Genomic DNA, 14,419 nt, shown 5'->3' on the forward strand with positions numbered 1-14,419 from the left:
CTAGGAAACTTAACCATCTTTGATTAACGAGCTAGTCAAGTAGAGGCATACTAGGGACACTCTGTTTGTCTATGTAGTCACACATGTATCAAGTTTCCGGTTAATACAATTCTAGCATGAATAATAAACATTTATCATGATATGAGGAAATATAAATAATAACTTTATTATTGCCTCTAGGGCATATTTCCTTCACCCCGTCCCCATCCCAGTCGGTGGCCGTGACCATGAGCAGCTCCTATGTTTTTTATTCCAAATTTTTCATCTAGATTTGCTATGAGCGGCTGCTAATGTATAACGTTTTCATACTGATTTGCTATGAGCTGTTGCTTATATATGGTAGAACTAATTTTGATATAGATGTGCTGATTGTGCCTGGTACAGGATTGTTGCCCTCTGATTGCTACCATTTCATTTGCATAGAAGAAACATTGATGGCTTGATGGCTTGTGTGTATGCTACCATATAGTATTTCAATTAGAAGAAATATTGATGGGAGAATCATGTAATAATTTGAAGATCTTTTCTAGTATTCATGTGTTCTTCTCAAGTACTCGTACGTGAGACCATGATGCATGTATGATATTCGTATGTGAGACAATTATCTTCCTTATGTTTGATTATAACATACTTTGGTGTTTTGAAGTCGAATTCATGTTCTTAGTTGCATGCAGCAAAATGCTGAAAAAAATAACACAATATCATTTAATCAGAACAACAATATAGTACAAGGGTATTATAGACTTTTGATTGATCATACCACGGATAATAAGATAAAAATAGGCACTGAAAAGAATTGACTAGCTTATTATTTGGAGCTTCTTTTTAAGCAAGCTTACCCGGAGCTTATTTCGACGGGATAGCTCAAAAGAACTGGCCCTTATTTAGGTGGCACGATGACGGTGGCATGCAGCCACAGGTCGCTCTTCCTCTTCGCCGTGATCCCGAACGCCTCCGCCATGTCCAGCTCATCCGTGCCCCCAGGGAGCTCCCAGTCGAAATGGAAGAGGAGGCTCGCCAACGCGAGCTCTATGATGGCGAGCCCGAACGTAATCCCGGGGCAAATCCTCCGCCCCGCGCCGAACGGCACGAGCTCAAAGTCCGCACCCCGGAAGTCCACCGCCGCGGCGGCCCCCTCCTCGAACCTCTCCGGCCGGAACTCCTCGGCGTCCGGGCCCCAGCTCGCCTCGTCCCGGCCGATGGCCCACGCGTTGACCAGCACCATTGCGCCCTGCGGCACGTCATAACCGAGGACACGGCTGGGCTCGCGGCACTCCCGCGGGAGGAGCAGCGGCCCCACCGCGTGCAGCCGGAGCGTCTCCTTGATCACCCTCCGCAAGTACGGCAGCTCATGCATGGACTCCTCCCCGACACGGCTCTGCCCGGCTCGCGCGCCGCGCACCTCCGCCTGCGCCCTCCTGAGCGCCGCCGGGTTCCGCATCAGCTCCGCCATGGCCCACTGCAGCGTCGACGCGGAGGTCTCGCTACCGGCCCCGATGAGGTCCCTTATCACGGCACGGATGGTCGGGATGTCCATAGGCGCACCGCCGCCGCCGTCCAGAAGCACGTCAAGGATGTCCTCTTCTTCCTCGCGGCCGACGCCCGCCGCCTTCCTCGCGCGTTTCTCCTTGATGACGGCGTCCATGAGCCGGGACATCTCTCCGAACACCGCCTCCACCCGGCGCGCCGTCCCGCTGAGCGCACGCGCAAGGCGCGACGACGGGAACATGTCGGCAAGGCTGAACCCGGCGGCCACCCTGACAGCTTCGTCCAGGCACGCCAGGAAGGCGTCGCGGTCCGCGATCCGGTCTCCGACCACGGCGCGCACCGCGGCGTCGGCGACGTACGTGGCGACGAGGGAGCTGACGTTCACAGCGGCTCCGGACGCCGCCTCCGCGGCCACGGACGCGACGAGGACGGCGGCCTCAGCTTCGCGAGTCCCCCGGAACGTCCGTACGCGTGGCGCGCTGAGCAGCTCCGTGACGCAGAGCTTGCGGACGGCGCGCCAGTGCTCGCCGTGCGGCGCGAGGGCGATGCCGAGGCCGTCGGCGGTGAGGCTGGCGGTGGTGTTCGTTCGCGGCCGCGTGGCGAAGGCGGCGTCGTGGGTCTTCATCACCTCCTTGGCCGCGGCCGCCGACGAGGCCACCACGACGGGGAGCTCGCCCATGCGGAGCAGCATGAGCGGGCCGTGCCGGAGGGCGAGGTCGCGCATGGCATGGTGCGGGAGCGCGCCGACGAGGTGGTGCATGCTGCCGATCACCGGCAGCTGCCATGGACCCGGAGGCGGGTTCAGAGGCATGCCAACGTGCTTGCGACGTCGCCTGAGCTGAGCTTGACTAGGAGGAGACGAGGGAGCGGTAGGATGGCGGCGGCAAGAGGAGGTGGCGATGGTTCTCGGTGGTTCCCATGGCCTGGGCCAACCAAGCGTAGTTTATGTAGGAGCAACCCAGCAAGTAGCTGCTCTCAAAATGGTAGGTGGTGCCGGCGGATGCCATTTGAGCACCTAGCAGAGATGCTTGCTTAGCTCCGTTCCAAAAAGGATCATCTTTCAGGACTATACATGCTGCTTTTCGTCAGAGCTGTCTAGATCATCACCGGTTAGAGTAGTTCATGCATTATTGGCTATTTGGAAATCATCATTTTGTCAATTTTGCATAGCTCACATGTTTACTTATTTCACCACAAAACTTTACACATATGTAATATACTCCCTCCGGATTTTTTTAGTTCGCATATAAGATTTTGTTTAAAGTCAAGCATCTTAAAGTTTGATCAACATTATCTACTACCACTATAAAAGAAAGAGAAGGCGGAGAACCAGATCATCCTATCCATCGAAACCTGCAATCTGATGGTCTACATCCCTCTAGCATACTATAAAAGGAAGAGAAGCCAGATCCAACTTATAATCTGAACCGTCTAATCACATCATCAACGGCCTAAATACATCATTAACGAAATAGTCTTCGTTAACGAAATAGTCTTCGTTAACGAAACGCTAATCCCCCGCTTCGTCTCACCCCGCACGTCCTCTGTTCAACAACCGCTCCGCGTTCGCCACTTCGCCCCACCTTCCCTTCACACCGCTCGCCCCGGCCCCCTTCACGCAGCCGCCGCCGCCGCCAGCGGCTTCGCCCCAACTCCCCATCACGCCATTGCCGCCAGGAGCTTGCCCCTGCCCCCTTCACGTCGCCGCCCTTACGCGTCCACCGCTCGCCCCGCCGCCCTTCGCTCAGTCAACTGCTCTGCCCCTCCACACCCGCCGCGCAGCCCCACAGCCTCTTCTTGAAGCCACCCACCCAGCCCCGCCGCACACTCTGCGCAGCCCCGACGAACCCCTACGCATCAACGACGAGAAGAAGAAAAAGGGCGACGCCGAGGAGGCGCAGAGTGACTGTAGTGAAGACGACATGGTGAGCAGGGAGGCCGCACACGCCCTCGATCCGGCCGACCAGGGGTTGGCGCCGCTTGGTAGGGGCACTAGCAGCACGCCCCCGACGTGGACGCCTCCGGCCCTGGACGATTTGAACCGTCCCTCCTATTTTCTGCTCGGCAGGGGCAGTAGCACGCCTCTGACGCGGACGCCTCCCACCATGTGGTTGCCGGATGCCCTAGGGTTGCTGTCGATGCCTTGCGACCTGCTGCTGCTGGTTGCTGCAAAAGCAAACTGAATATCCTGCTGTTGCTGGCTGCTGCAGACGCAAACTGAATTTCGTGTTGTTGCTGGCTGCTGCAGACGCAAATTGAATTTCCTGCTGTCGCTGGCTGCTGCAGACGCAAATGCTCAGGTTCAGGATGGATATATGGGTGAGTTTTTATTTTGCTCAATATTAGAAAACATTTGTTTTATCCTTTGGTTCTTATCTCTTGAGTACTTCCTCTGTGACATTTTTGTAGGAACCTTCCATGTGTGATTGTTGACAGCACTATGAAAAATCAAAAGCCTCCCGTATGTTTGTACTAACTGTTATTGTACAGATCTGGCCTTTTCCCCCTTGTATATGCGCTTCTGCTATGATCAAAGAAGAGCAAAATTCCTTCTATTTTACATACTCCATCAAACTATAATGAATTAGCTGCTATTTTACATGCAACTCCTGCCATTGTTATGCATGAATTTGCGTCAAAACAGATTTATTTCTTTTCCTTTTGTTTCAGGTTTTAAGTGAGGAATTTTTCTCTCAAAGTCGAGTGATCTAGGTAACTATAAGAGGTGGAATTACCGGAGACGCACTAATGTGATTATCTTAACATGTTATTAAGGTGAATAGTTGTCGAGTTGCAGTAACTATATTAGTTGTTGATAAGTCATGGTCTGCTGGAAAAATGATTTAGTGCAAACTACTCTAAAATAGCACTTAATTGTTGGTGTATCCTCCGTGAAGACTTGGTGCATCTGTCTAAAGATGCTTGCCAGTGCCTCCATTAGACCGTGGATAGTGCATATGATATTTAGAACTTACCATGTTCTTTACATTATTATGTTATATAACAAAATTATATTTAGAACATTCACATATAAGCGGCCAAGGTTATTATTTTGCTTTCAGTGGATTAACGATTTATGTTGGCGCGGTATGAAAATTTAGTTCATGGTCATTTCTCTTATCTTTGATGCAACTGGATCTTTCATTTTTACAGTGTTTTCGAGATTAGTATGATATTATGTACTTCTGGTTCTCAAATTAAACATGGTTGATTTTTCTCAATTTTTTTTAAAAAATCTGTGACATTAATCTCACCTTGTAATCAGAAGGGAGATAGATATGGTGAGAGATAGATATAGGCAATGCTACAAGAGCATCAAGTTTTAATATTTGGTTAACAATTTTGTAGGACACTGGAGTGAACATATTCGTATTTGTACAATCCAAACTAAATATATCATACTTATGGAGCATGAATTATATTGCTTCTGTCAGCCAGTGCAACTTAAATATTGCAGTTATTTCAAGGCCAGGTGCTTTGTCCTTAATGGTTCTTCCCTTTGTTCAATACATCACACCAACCAGCATTTATTACTGGATTTATTTTAGGATTTCCAGTGATGCGCATTCAATATATACTCTGTTGTTTTTAATCATGACCTATTATGGATGACTTATATCTTCGTCGGTTCTTTCGAAGTGGATGGAAGAAAGTGAAAACTGGTCACGAACATCATTTGGAAGAATGTCGGACTCAGACATAATGGTCCCTGATCTAACATGGAGTAAAGGGAACCCATTTACGGATTTAATTTTTCCGCGGCTAGACCGACGCGTTCGCATGTAATTCTCGATGTATGCTGGATTGTCTCTTTCTATATTTGTGGAACGACGTGCAATTCTCTTGTGCATTCGGGAACAAAATCGTGCAACCTTTAAATTCTATGAAGCCTTTGATACTTCTTCTTTTATCTTGTAAATTTCTTTTTGCAGTGTTAACGCACGACTTACCTATTATTATTATTTTCCACCGCCATTTTCTTTGTTAGTTATATATGTTGGGACTGTTCATTTTTGTTTTAGCCATTTTCAGTTCCTCACATTTGATTTCTGTTGAAGTTATTTTTACTGATCAACATGTTGCTATTTCTGCAGGTGACACTTCAATCTTCTTTATATTCAAGTGCAATCTGCTTTATATTCAAGTGCAGGAAGATTTCAGATTGTGTCCTCCTTTCTTCGTTGGCACTATCAGCTCACGCCCTCTTGCAATGCAAGATTATCCATATTTTGAAGTCATTTTTGTGCTGACGTCATTGTATTTTCTCAAATAGATAGATGTCATGAGTAAACACTTGTTGAGATGCAGGCTGGTATTGTTGAATTAGAGGCTGCTACTGACTACCAATATTGTAAAGATACTGATATGATGTGTTCCATACTGAGAATCACGAGGAGATTTTTATTGAGCTTGAGTGAGTAATTGTATCTACTTATTTTGTTAACCACCTTCGTAGTGTATGCTATATTTAGGTTGTGGACTTATTGATCCCTTAGGGTTGCTTGTAAATGCATGTAGAATAGACTGCTAGGAGCAGTTCACTAAACAATCTTGCAGAATGAATTGCATCTTAATGTGACTTGACTGAGTACCGTTTTAGCTTGTAGTTATATGTCAACACATACAGATTCATAGGGCTTGTAGAAAGCATATTAGAGCTGAGTATGGGATTAGCTTCAGCATTTAGAGCAGCAAGGAGCGACAAATGTTTACAGGGTTGATACCGTGCATAGAAGAAACCTAAGGAGCACGGTTACTATCATGTGCAAAAACTCTTTGATTGAGATAGCAACAGTAGCAAGGTGAATTGCAATGTACAAATATATTGTTATTTGTCTATTAGTTTGGCTTTGTGTAGATGGCTTGGTATTTGGAAAGTAAAACTCTTTCCGCTTTTTTGCAGCAAGGCTGGTGTGAATCTGGAGGAGATGCTATCATCAAATACTATTGAAAAATAGCAATTCTGCATGATGTGGTGGGATGGACTACCGCCTTCTTGATCTTTTACGGTTTTTTCATGTTGCTGAAGTGCAAATGTATGAGTCAAGGGTGGTAGTGCCCTGTGCTTTTTACACATGTCATTGTACTTGTGATCTCCTGAATATTTTGTTAAATAGTGAAGGATATTTTGGAACAATGATGTTTTCAATCTTCAAGACACATGATAAGAAACTAACTGGTGAAACTGGGCATCGCCTCACATATAGCTTTTTAGTTTAAGATAGTACTCCCTCTGTAAAGAAATATAGTGATCTAAATGCTCTTATATTTCTTTACGAAGGGAGTATGTTTTTATTTTCTGCTATGATTTGTCAAGTTGCTTATGATGTTTTGAACATCTAACCAATGTTGACAAAAAGAGCATGTTTGGTATGCCTTTCTTGCTCAGGTCCAAGGTTGGATAATCATAACATTAATGAAATTCCTGAGACTACGTGTGTTACACGTGCAAGCTTACTAGTAGAACAAAATACCAACATTCACAATATGAAATAAATATCAGTACATGTGTCATGACTTCAATTTTCATATTATATAACTTTAGTATGCTAGATGTTGATATTTTTTCATATAAATAAGGTCAAACTTTATGAAGTTTGACTTCAGACAATTCTTATATGCAGAGTAAAAAGGACCGGAGGGAGTACATACATATGATCACACGGAATTCTTTTCGGAATTTTTTAAAATTTAAGTGTGATTTATAAAGTATTTAAAATAAGGCCCTCCAATACACCCGGCTTCCAAAAATCCACTTAGATCAATAACTTTCTTATGTGTATAGTTTGAGTTCGGCACATGTATATATGCTCATTGAGAGCCAACTGAAATCATGTGCTGCCAGACCTAAAATCAAGTGGTGGCGAGCCCATTGATAAATCTTCTTGCAATTTTAGACAATTATAGCTTGGTATTAACAAAGGATAATTTGGCGAAAAGGAGATGGATTGGCAAAAAAAAAAAAACACCGCCCATTTTGGGGCAGGGAAGAAGGAATTCATCACTTGTTCATGCAATGCACTATTTCCAGAATGTTATGGAATATCCTGAAATGTGCTTTTTTTTCCGGAGGAGGAGCAGATTGCACAGGCGTGCTACGACGCCGCCATGGCGGAGGAGGAGCAGATTGCGCCGGCTCCTATGTCGGCGTTTGGCAGACGTAGAAGAAGCAAAGGTACATTTGCATCCGCAACGGCTGAAGCATGAAATCTTTGTCAGTTTCACATCTCTCCACCTCAAGATCCCATCTCAACGAAGAAACGTGAACATGATACCTTGCCCGGTTGAAACAAATAAGCAGCAGTGACTGTGGTACATGCGAAAAACTCGTACATCTATAAAAAGCTATCATCGGTACAACAATCAGCCAAAAACATCAGCATGACTAGAATAAGCACTATTTTTACACAACAAGGTTTCTCTTATTTGTGGCATGACAGTAATCCGACGCCGATATCGAGCAAGCTTCTGTATGGTGGGGTCGACCGCCTGCACGACCAACCTCTGCTTATAGTAATCCGGAGGTTGGGATCGCGTAGCGGCCGCTGCCGAACTTGCACGCTGAAACAGAACACTTCCACTTATTGGTTTTTCAAGCGAGATCCAAAGCAAAGCTGGCTGCTAAATAATTACATTATGTGAATACGATAGAAGCTCATAAAATAAGCGCTTAATTAAGTAGCATCATGAGCCACGACGAGCAAAGTATCTACACATATGTTTTGATTAGTACAGAGCAAGCAGAATATCCAAATTCTCTTCCACACACAAGACTTCGAGTTCTAGTGAATTCACTTCGTGAAGTCTAGAATTTCTATAAATAATTGTTCCAAAGCAAGTACTTATACTAGGTTTTAAAATAGATAGATACTACCTGGCAAAACGCATTTGTCTACTAGCATGCTTTTAGACTTTCAGTGTGTATCCATAGCAAGATTCCTACTATGTACAAAATTATAAAACAGTGTAATGGCAGGCCAGCTACATTTTACATATGGGAAGTTACACTATTACAGCTGGTGCAAGTCGGGCATAACATATTTTGATTTATGAAAGATGATGCAGGATCATAGAGATAGTCAAGAATGTGACACCATTTTGCTTGCGTCAAGGGAAAAAATATTGGATCTAGGAAAAAGAAGTACTGGACTATGCATTGGAAGACAATAGAAGGCCACATTATCGAAACCCAATTCGGTGCCCAAGCTCATCAGCACTCGGCCAGAAAAAATATAAATATGCGCGAGGTTCGCTTCAAATTTCAACTTATTTGGATATCTGAGCAGCTCTCACAAAAAAAAAACAAATCAGGTCAGAACAGTGTGTGAACAATAAACTTTTTTACAGATTCTGAATTTATCTTTTTTGCTGAGAGTTGCCCAGATGTCCAAATGAGTTGAAACTTGGAGCGCACCTCACGCACAAACTTATCTACCACACAAAAACAATTTAGAATTTTTTGAATTTTTTAGTATTTGTTCTGATTTTTTTTCGTTAGGGCGGGTGCAGATGAGCTCGGGAGCAGAAACGCCGCACTCGCCACATTATGCTCTTCATAAATTATTCTAGGGCAAGCAGGCAAAGGACTCTATTTCAATTACGACTTGGCAGTTGTTTGTTGCCTGATTAGAACGTGGTATATTTAAAAATTGAGTTCAGGACATGCAAAAGCAGCATTCCTAGACATTTAAAATAGGATTGCTAAATCTCAGTCGATTGAGACATAGCGAAGTCTCGGTCGATGGCTCGATGCTATATTCATCAGATTTTACGTGGATTCCAGTGTAAAGTTTTTTTTTAATATTATATTTCTTTTTTTTCGTCACTTGACTGAGACTTCGTAGGTCTTAGTCGACTGAGACTTAGGAACACCCTAGAACATTGTCCCGAGATGTTTTCGTTGGTATGATCCAGCTTTAGATGGTCAAGTGGAATTTGGAATATTTCAAAAAGTCCAAAGTTTTCCGTTTCCGGAGACATGTAAATAGGCAGATTCTGGAACGCGTATTAATAGCTAATGCACCATTTTTTAATCAAATCTCAGGGACATGGTCCAATCATGAGTCCCTACAAAAAAACAACTATATGCCCTATAAACTTGGTGGACGGTCGTAACTCTAATATAGGGCTTTGAAGCATAAAAAATCAGATGCAATCAAGTTTTTTTCATCTTTGCAACTCGCGATTTTCGCGAGAGAACCAAATCCAAGTTGGTGAACCTAAGAAGTATGTCTGGATGGATGACTCCACAGTGAAAGTTGGTAATGGCGATTGTTCATCTAAGTTACTGACGTGACCAACCACAATGAATGTCTTTAACCGCCTTCTCAAACTTGGATTGCCGCCTTTTCCATCTTTATATCAATCTATTTATAAGACTCAATACTACTATCCATGTGATCATCATAAAAAACTAGAATGCAAATTGATTAAACACTTGATAGATGAAGACTAAAAATTGCTAAATCAACTGCTCCTCTAGAATGGCTGGTAATACCACTTAAGTGCGGTGAGGGAGTCCTGGATTAGGGGGTGTCCGGATGGCCGGACTATACCTTCAGCCGGACTCCTGGACTATGAAGATACAAAATTGAAGACTTCGTCCCGTGTCCGGAAGGGACTTTCCTTGGCGTGGAAGGCAAGCTTGGCGATACGGATATGCAGATCTCCTACCATTGTAACCGACTCTATGTAACCCTAACCCTACCCGATGTCTATATAAACCGGAGGGTTTTAGTCCATAGGACAACATACACATCAACAATCATACCATAGGCTAGCTTCTAGGGTTTAGCCTCCTCGATCTCGTGGTAGATCTACTCTTGTACTACTCATATCATCAATATTAATCAAGCAGGACGTAGGGTTTTACCTCCATCGAGAGGGCCCGAACCTGGGTAAAACTTCGTGTCCCTTGCCTCCTGTTACCCTCTAGCCTAGACGCACAGTTCGGGACCCCCTACCCGAGATCCGCCGGTTTTGACACCAACATTGGTGCTTTCATTGAGAGTTCCTCTGTGTCGTCGCCATCAGGCTCGATGGCTCCGACGATCATCGATAGCGATGCAGTCCAGGGTGAGACCTTCCTCCCCGGACAAATCTTCGTCTTCGGCGGCTTCGCACTGCGGGCCAATTCGCTTGGCCGTCTGGAGCAGATCGAAAGCTACGCCCCTGGCCGTCAGGTCAGATTTGGAAGTTTAAGCTACACGGCTGACATCCGCGGGGACTTGATCTTCGACGGATTCGAGCCACTGCCGAGCGCGCCGCACTGTCACGACGAGCATGATCTAGCTCTGCCGCCGAACAGTGCCCTGGAGGCCGCACCCGCATCGGCTCTGACCCTTAATTCGGAGCCAACTGCGCCGATCGAGGATGGGCGGTTGGACGCCACCTCGGGGGCTGTGACCCCAACGGCGATTGAGCCATGCACCAGCCCCGTACTTTGCGAGACTCGTGACTCCAAGGAGCCGGACTCCTCTCCGGATTCCGAACCCTCCGCGCCCCTGCCAATCGAATCCGATTGGGCGCCGATCATGGAGTTCACTGCCGCGGACATCTTTCAGCACTCGCCTTTCAGCGACATCCTGAAATCACTGAAGTCTCTCTCTTTATCAGGAGAGCCCTGGCCGGACTACGGTCATCAAGGTTGGGGTACGGACGATAAAGAAATTCAAAGCCCACCCACCACCCACTTTGTAACCACTGTCGACGACTTAACCGACATGCTCAACTTCGACTTCGAAGACATCGACGGTATGGACGCCGATGAAGGAGATGATGAAGAACCAGCGCCTACTAGGCCCTGGAAAGCCACCTCATCGTATGACATATACATGGTGGACACCCCAAAATAGGGAGATGGCAATGGAACAGCGGAGGATGACCCCTCCAAGAAACAGCCTAAGCGCCGGCGTCAACGGCGCCGCTCAAAATCCCGCCAAAACAAACACGGTGATTCCAGCACGGGAGATAATAATACTCCGGAAAGCGCCAAAGAAAACCCCCTCTAGCAAGATTTAGCACAGGAGGATGGAGAAACCAGCCCTCATGAGAGAGCGGCAGACAGAGAGGTCGAGGACGATAATTATATGCCTCCCTCCGAAGACGAGGCAAGCCTCGACGACGACGAATTCGTCGTGCCATAGGATCCCGTCGAGCAAAAGCGTTTCCAACGCAGGCTTATGGCCACGGCAAGAAGCCTCAAGAAAAAACAGCAACAGCTCAGAGCTGATCAAGATTTGCTAGTCGACAGATGGACTGAAGTCCTTGCGGCCGAAGAGCATAAACTCGAACGCCCTTCCAAGAGCTACCCAAAGCGCAGGTTGCTACCCCAATTAGAGGAGGAAGCACTTGATGCGGTCGACCGACCACCTCGTGGTCGCGACAGAGAGGCCTCTCGGCCCTCCACTCAAGCCGCACCCTGTATCAAGGCACGGGAATATGCGCCGGACTTACGAGACATGTTGGAGGAAAAGGCGGCAAACAAGATCGATCTACGGATCGCGTGGGCGCCCCACGGCTCGAGACGGTAACTGTCACGCCGGCGACAAATTCGGCGGGGCCGAACACAGTAGACAAGGCTCATTGGAGCTACGTCATGATATAGCCCAGTACAGAGGCGCCGCACACCCACTCTGCTTTACAGACGAAATAATGGATCATTAAATCTCCGAGGGTTTCAAACCCATAAACATCGAATCATATGATGGCACAACAGATCCCGCGGTATGGATCGAGGATTATCTCCTTCATATCCACATGGCCCGCGGCGATGATTTCCACGCCATCAAATACCTCCCACTCAAGCTTAAAGGACCAGCTCGGCATTGGCTTAACAGCTTGCCAACAGAATCAATCAGTTGTTGGGAGGACCTGGAAGCCGCATTCCTCGACAATTTCCAGGGCACTTACGTGCGACTCCCAGACGCCGATGACCTAAGTCACGTAATTCAGCAGCCAGAGGAATCGGCCAGGCAATTCTGGACACGGTTCCTAACAAAGAAAAATCAAATAGTCGACTGTCCGGACGCTAAGGCCCTAGCAGCCTTCAAACACAATATCCGTGACGAGTGGCTGGCCCGGCACCTTGGACAGGAAAAGCCGAAATCTATGGCAGCACTCACGACACTCATGACCCGCTTTTGCGCGGGAGAAGACAGATGGCTTGCTCGTAGCAACAATATGACCAAGAACCCTGGTAATTCGGACACCAGGGACAGTAGTGGCACGTCGCGTCGCAACAAGCAGAAGCGCCGCATTAACAGCGGCAATGCTGAGGATACGTCAGTTAATTCCGGATTCAGAGGCTCTAAATCCGGTCAGCGGAAAAAACCATTCAAAAGGAATCCTAGGGGCCCATCCAGTTTGGATCGGATACTCGACCGCTCGTGCCAGATACATGGCACCCCCGAAAAGCCAGCCAATCACACCAACAGGGATTGTTGGGTGTTCAAGCAGGCAGGCAAGTTAAACGCCGAAAACGAAGACAAGGGACTGCATAGCGATGACGACGAGGAGCCCCAGCCGCCGAACAATAGTGGACAGAAGGGTTTTCCCCCACAAGTGCGGACGGTGAACATGATATACGCAACCCACGTTCCCAAAAGGGAGCGGAAGCGCGTGTTAAGGGACGTATACGCGGTAGAGCCAGTCGCCCCAAAGTTCAACCCATGGTCCTCCTGCCCGATCACCTTCAATCGAAGGGACCACCCCACTAGCATCCGTCATGGCGGATGCGCCGCATTGGTTCTAGACCCAATTATTGACGGATTTTATCTCACTAGAGTCCTTATGGACGGCGGTAGCAGCCTGAACCTACTTTACTAGGATACAGTGCGGAAAATGGGCATAGATCCCTCGAGGATTAAGCCCACCAAAACGACCTTTAAAGGCGTAATACCAGGTGTAGAGGCCAACTGTACAGGCTCAGTCACACTTGAAGTGGTCTTCGGATCTCCAGATAATTTCCGAAGCGAGGAGTTAATCTTCGACATAGTCCCATTTCGCAGTGGTTATCACGCACTGCTCGGGTGAACCGCATTCGCTAAGTTCAAAGCAGTACCGCATTACGCATACCTTAAGCTCAAGATGCCAGGCCCTCGAGGAGTAATTACGGTCAATGGAAACACTGAACGCTCCCTCTGAACGGAGGAGCACACGGCGGCCCTTGCAGCGGAAGTACAAAGCAGCCTCTCCAGGCAGTTCTCCAGTCCGGCCACTAAATGATCGGACACCGTCAAGCGCGCCCGGAGTAACCTACAACAAGACCATCTGGCACGATCCGAGCAGGCGTAGCGATGCGGCCCCAACCCTCGCAAAAAGGCGACGCCAGTACTTCGCGTACATAACTACGCTCTAAAGATACCATGGGTACGGGGGAGGGGCACCATCACGGCACGCCCAAAAATACGGCTTAAACTGTACCAGGGGCTGCCGATTTTTTAATTTTCTCTTACTTTCAGGACTCCATCCTTCGGAAGTCTTGTTCAACAGCTCAATTGCCGCACAAACGATGCAAGAACCAGGGAAGCAGACAAGCCACGCTGCATTACGAAACTCCCAGATGGTCTCTATCACGAGCAGTATACCTGTTTCACATATTATTCTGCAGCTTGCCCCTGGAGCGGACATGTTAGATAGTCCAACCTTTTGCTTATCGCATTATTTGTATCGTTCTGCTTTGATCACAGCCCTCCTTAATAAACAATGCATAGCTTTCGTCTATTTTTGCATTACCCTTTTTTCTTTATATATGTTCCTTAACGACATGTTGCACCCGTACACGTTGGTACGGCCAAAATACGCCAGGGGCTTTAGTACCCCTCAATATGGTGTGAGAAGTCCGAACACTTTAACAAGTGCGGCACCCCGAACTTATAGCATTATATGCATCGGCTCCGAATCATGTCTTGGGTCAATAGTTGGGTTTGCC

The 14,419-nt window shown here is 47.1% G+C and overlaps 1 protein-coding gene across 1 annotated transcript; it reads right to left on the minus strand.

Annotated features, from left to right (window-relative positions):
- Positions 1 to 721: 721 nt before the first annotated feature.
- LOC125528998 (desmethyl-deoxy-podophyllotoxin synthase) lies at positions 722 to 2,727 on the minus strand. The gene has a single exon (XM_048693411.2). The coding sequence runs from the start codon at positions 2,297 to 2,299 to the stop codon at positions 881 to 883; it is 1,419 nt and encodes a 472-aa protein (XP_048549368.1). The 5' UTR covers positions 2,300 to 2,727; the 3' UTR covers positions 722 to 880.
- Positions 2,728 to 14,419: the final 11,692 nt, after the last annotated feature.

Source organism: Triticum urartu, chromosome 7A, assembly GCF_056163025.1.
Source record: "Triticum urartu cultivar PI428250 chromosome 7A, HENAU_Tu73, whole genome shotgun sequence".
Taxonomy (NCBI): domain Eukaryota; kingdom Viridiplantae; phylum Streptophyta; class Magnoliopsida; order Poales; family Poaceae; genus Triticum; species Triticum urartu.

What these genes read in the sequence shown, in the direction of transcription:
- LOC125528998 (XM_048693411.2), bottom strand. Translation starts at nt 2,299, where the DNA reads ATGCCTCTGAACCCGCCTCCGGGTCCATGGCAGCTGCCGGTGATCGGC.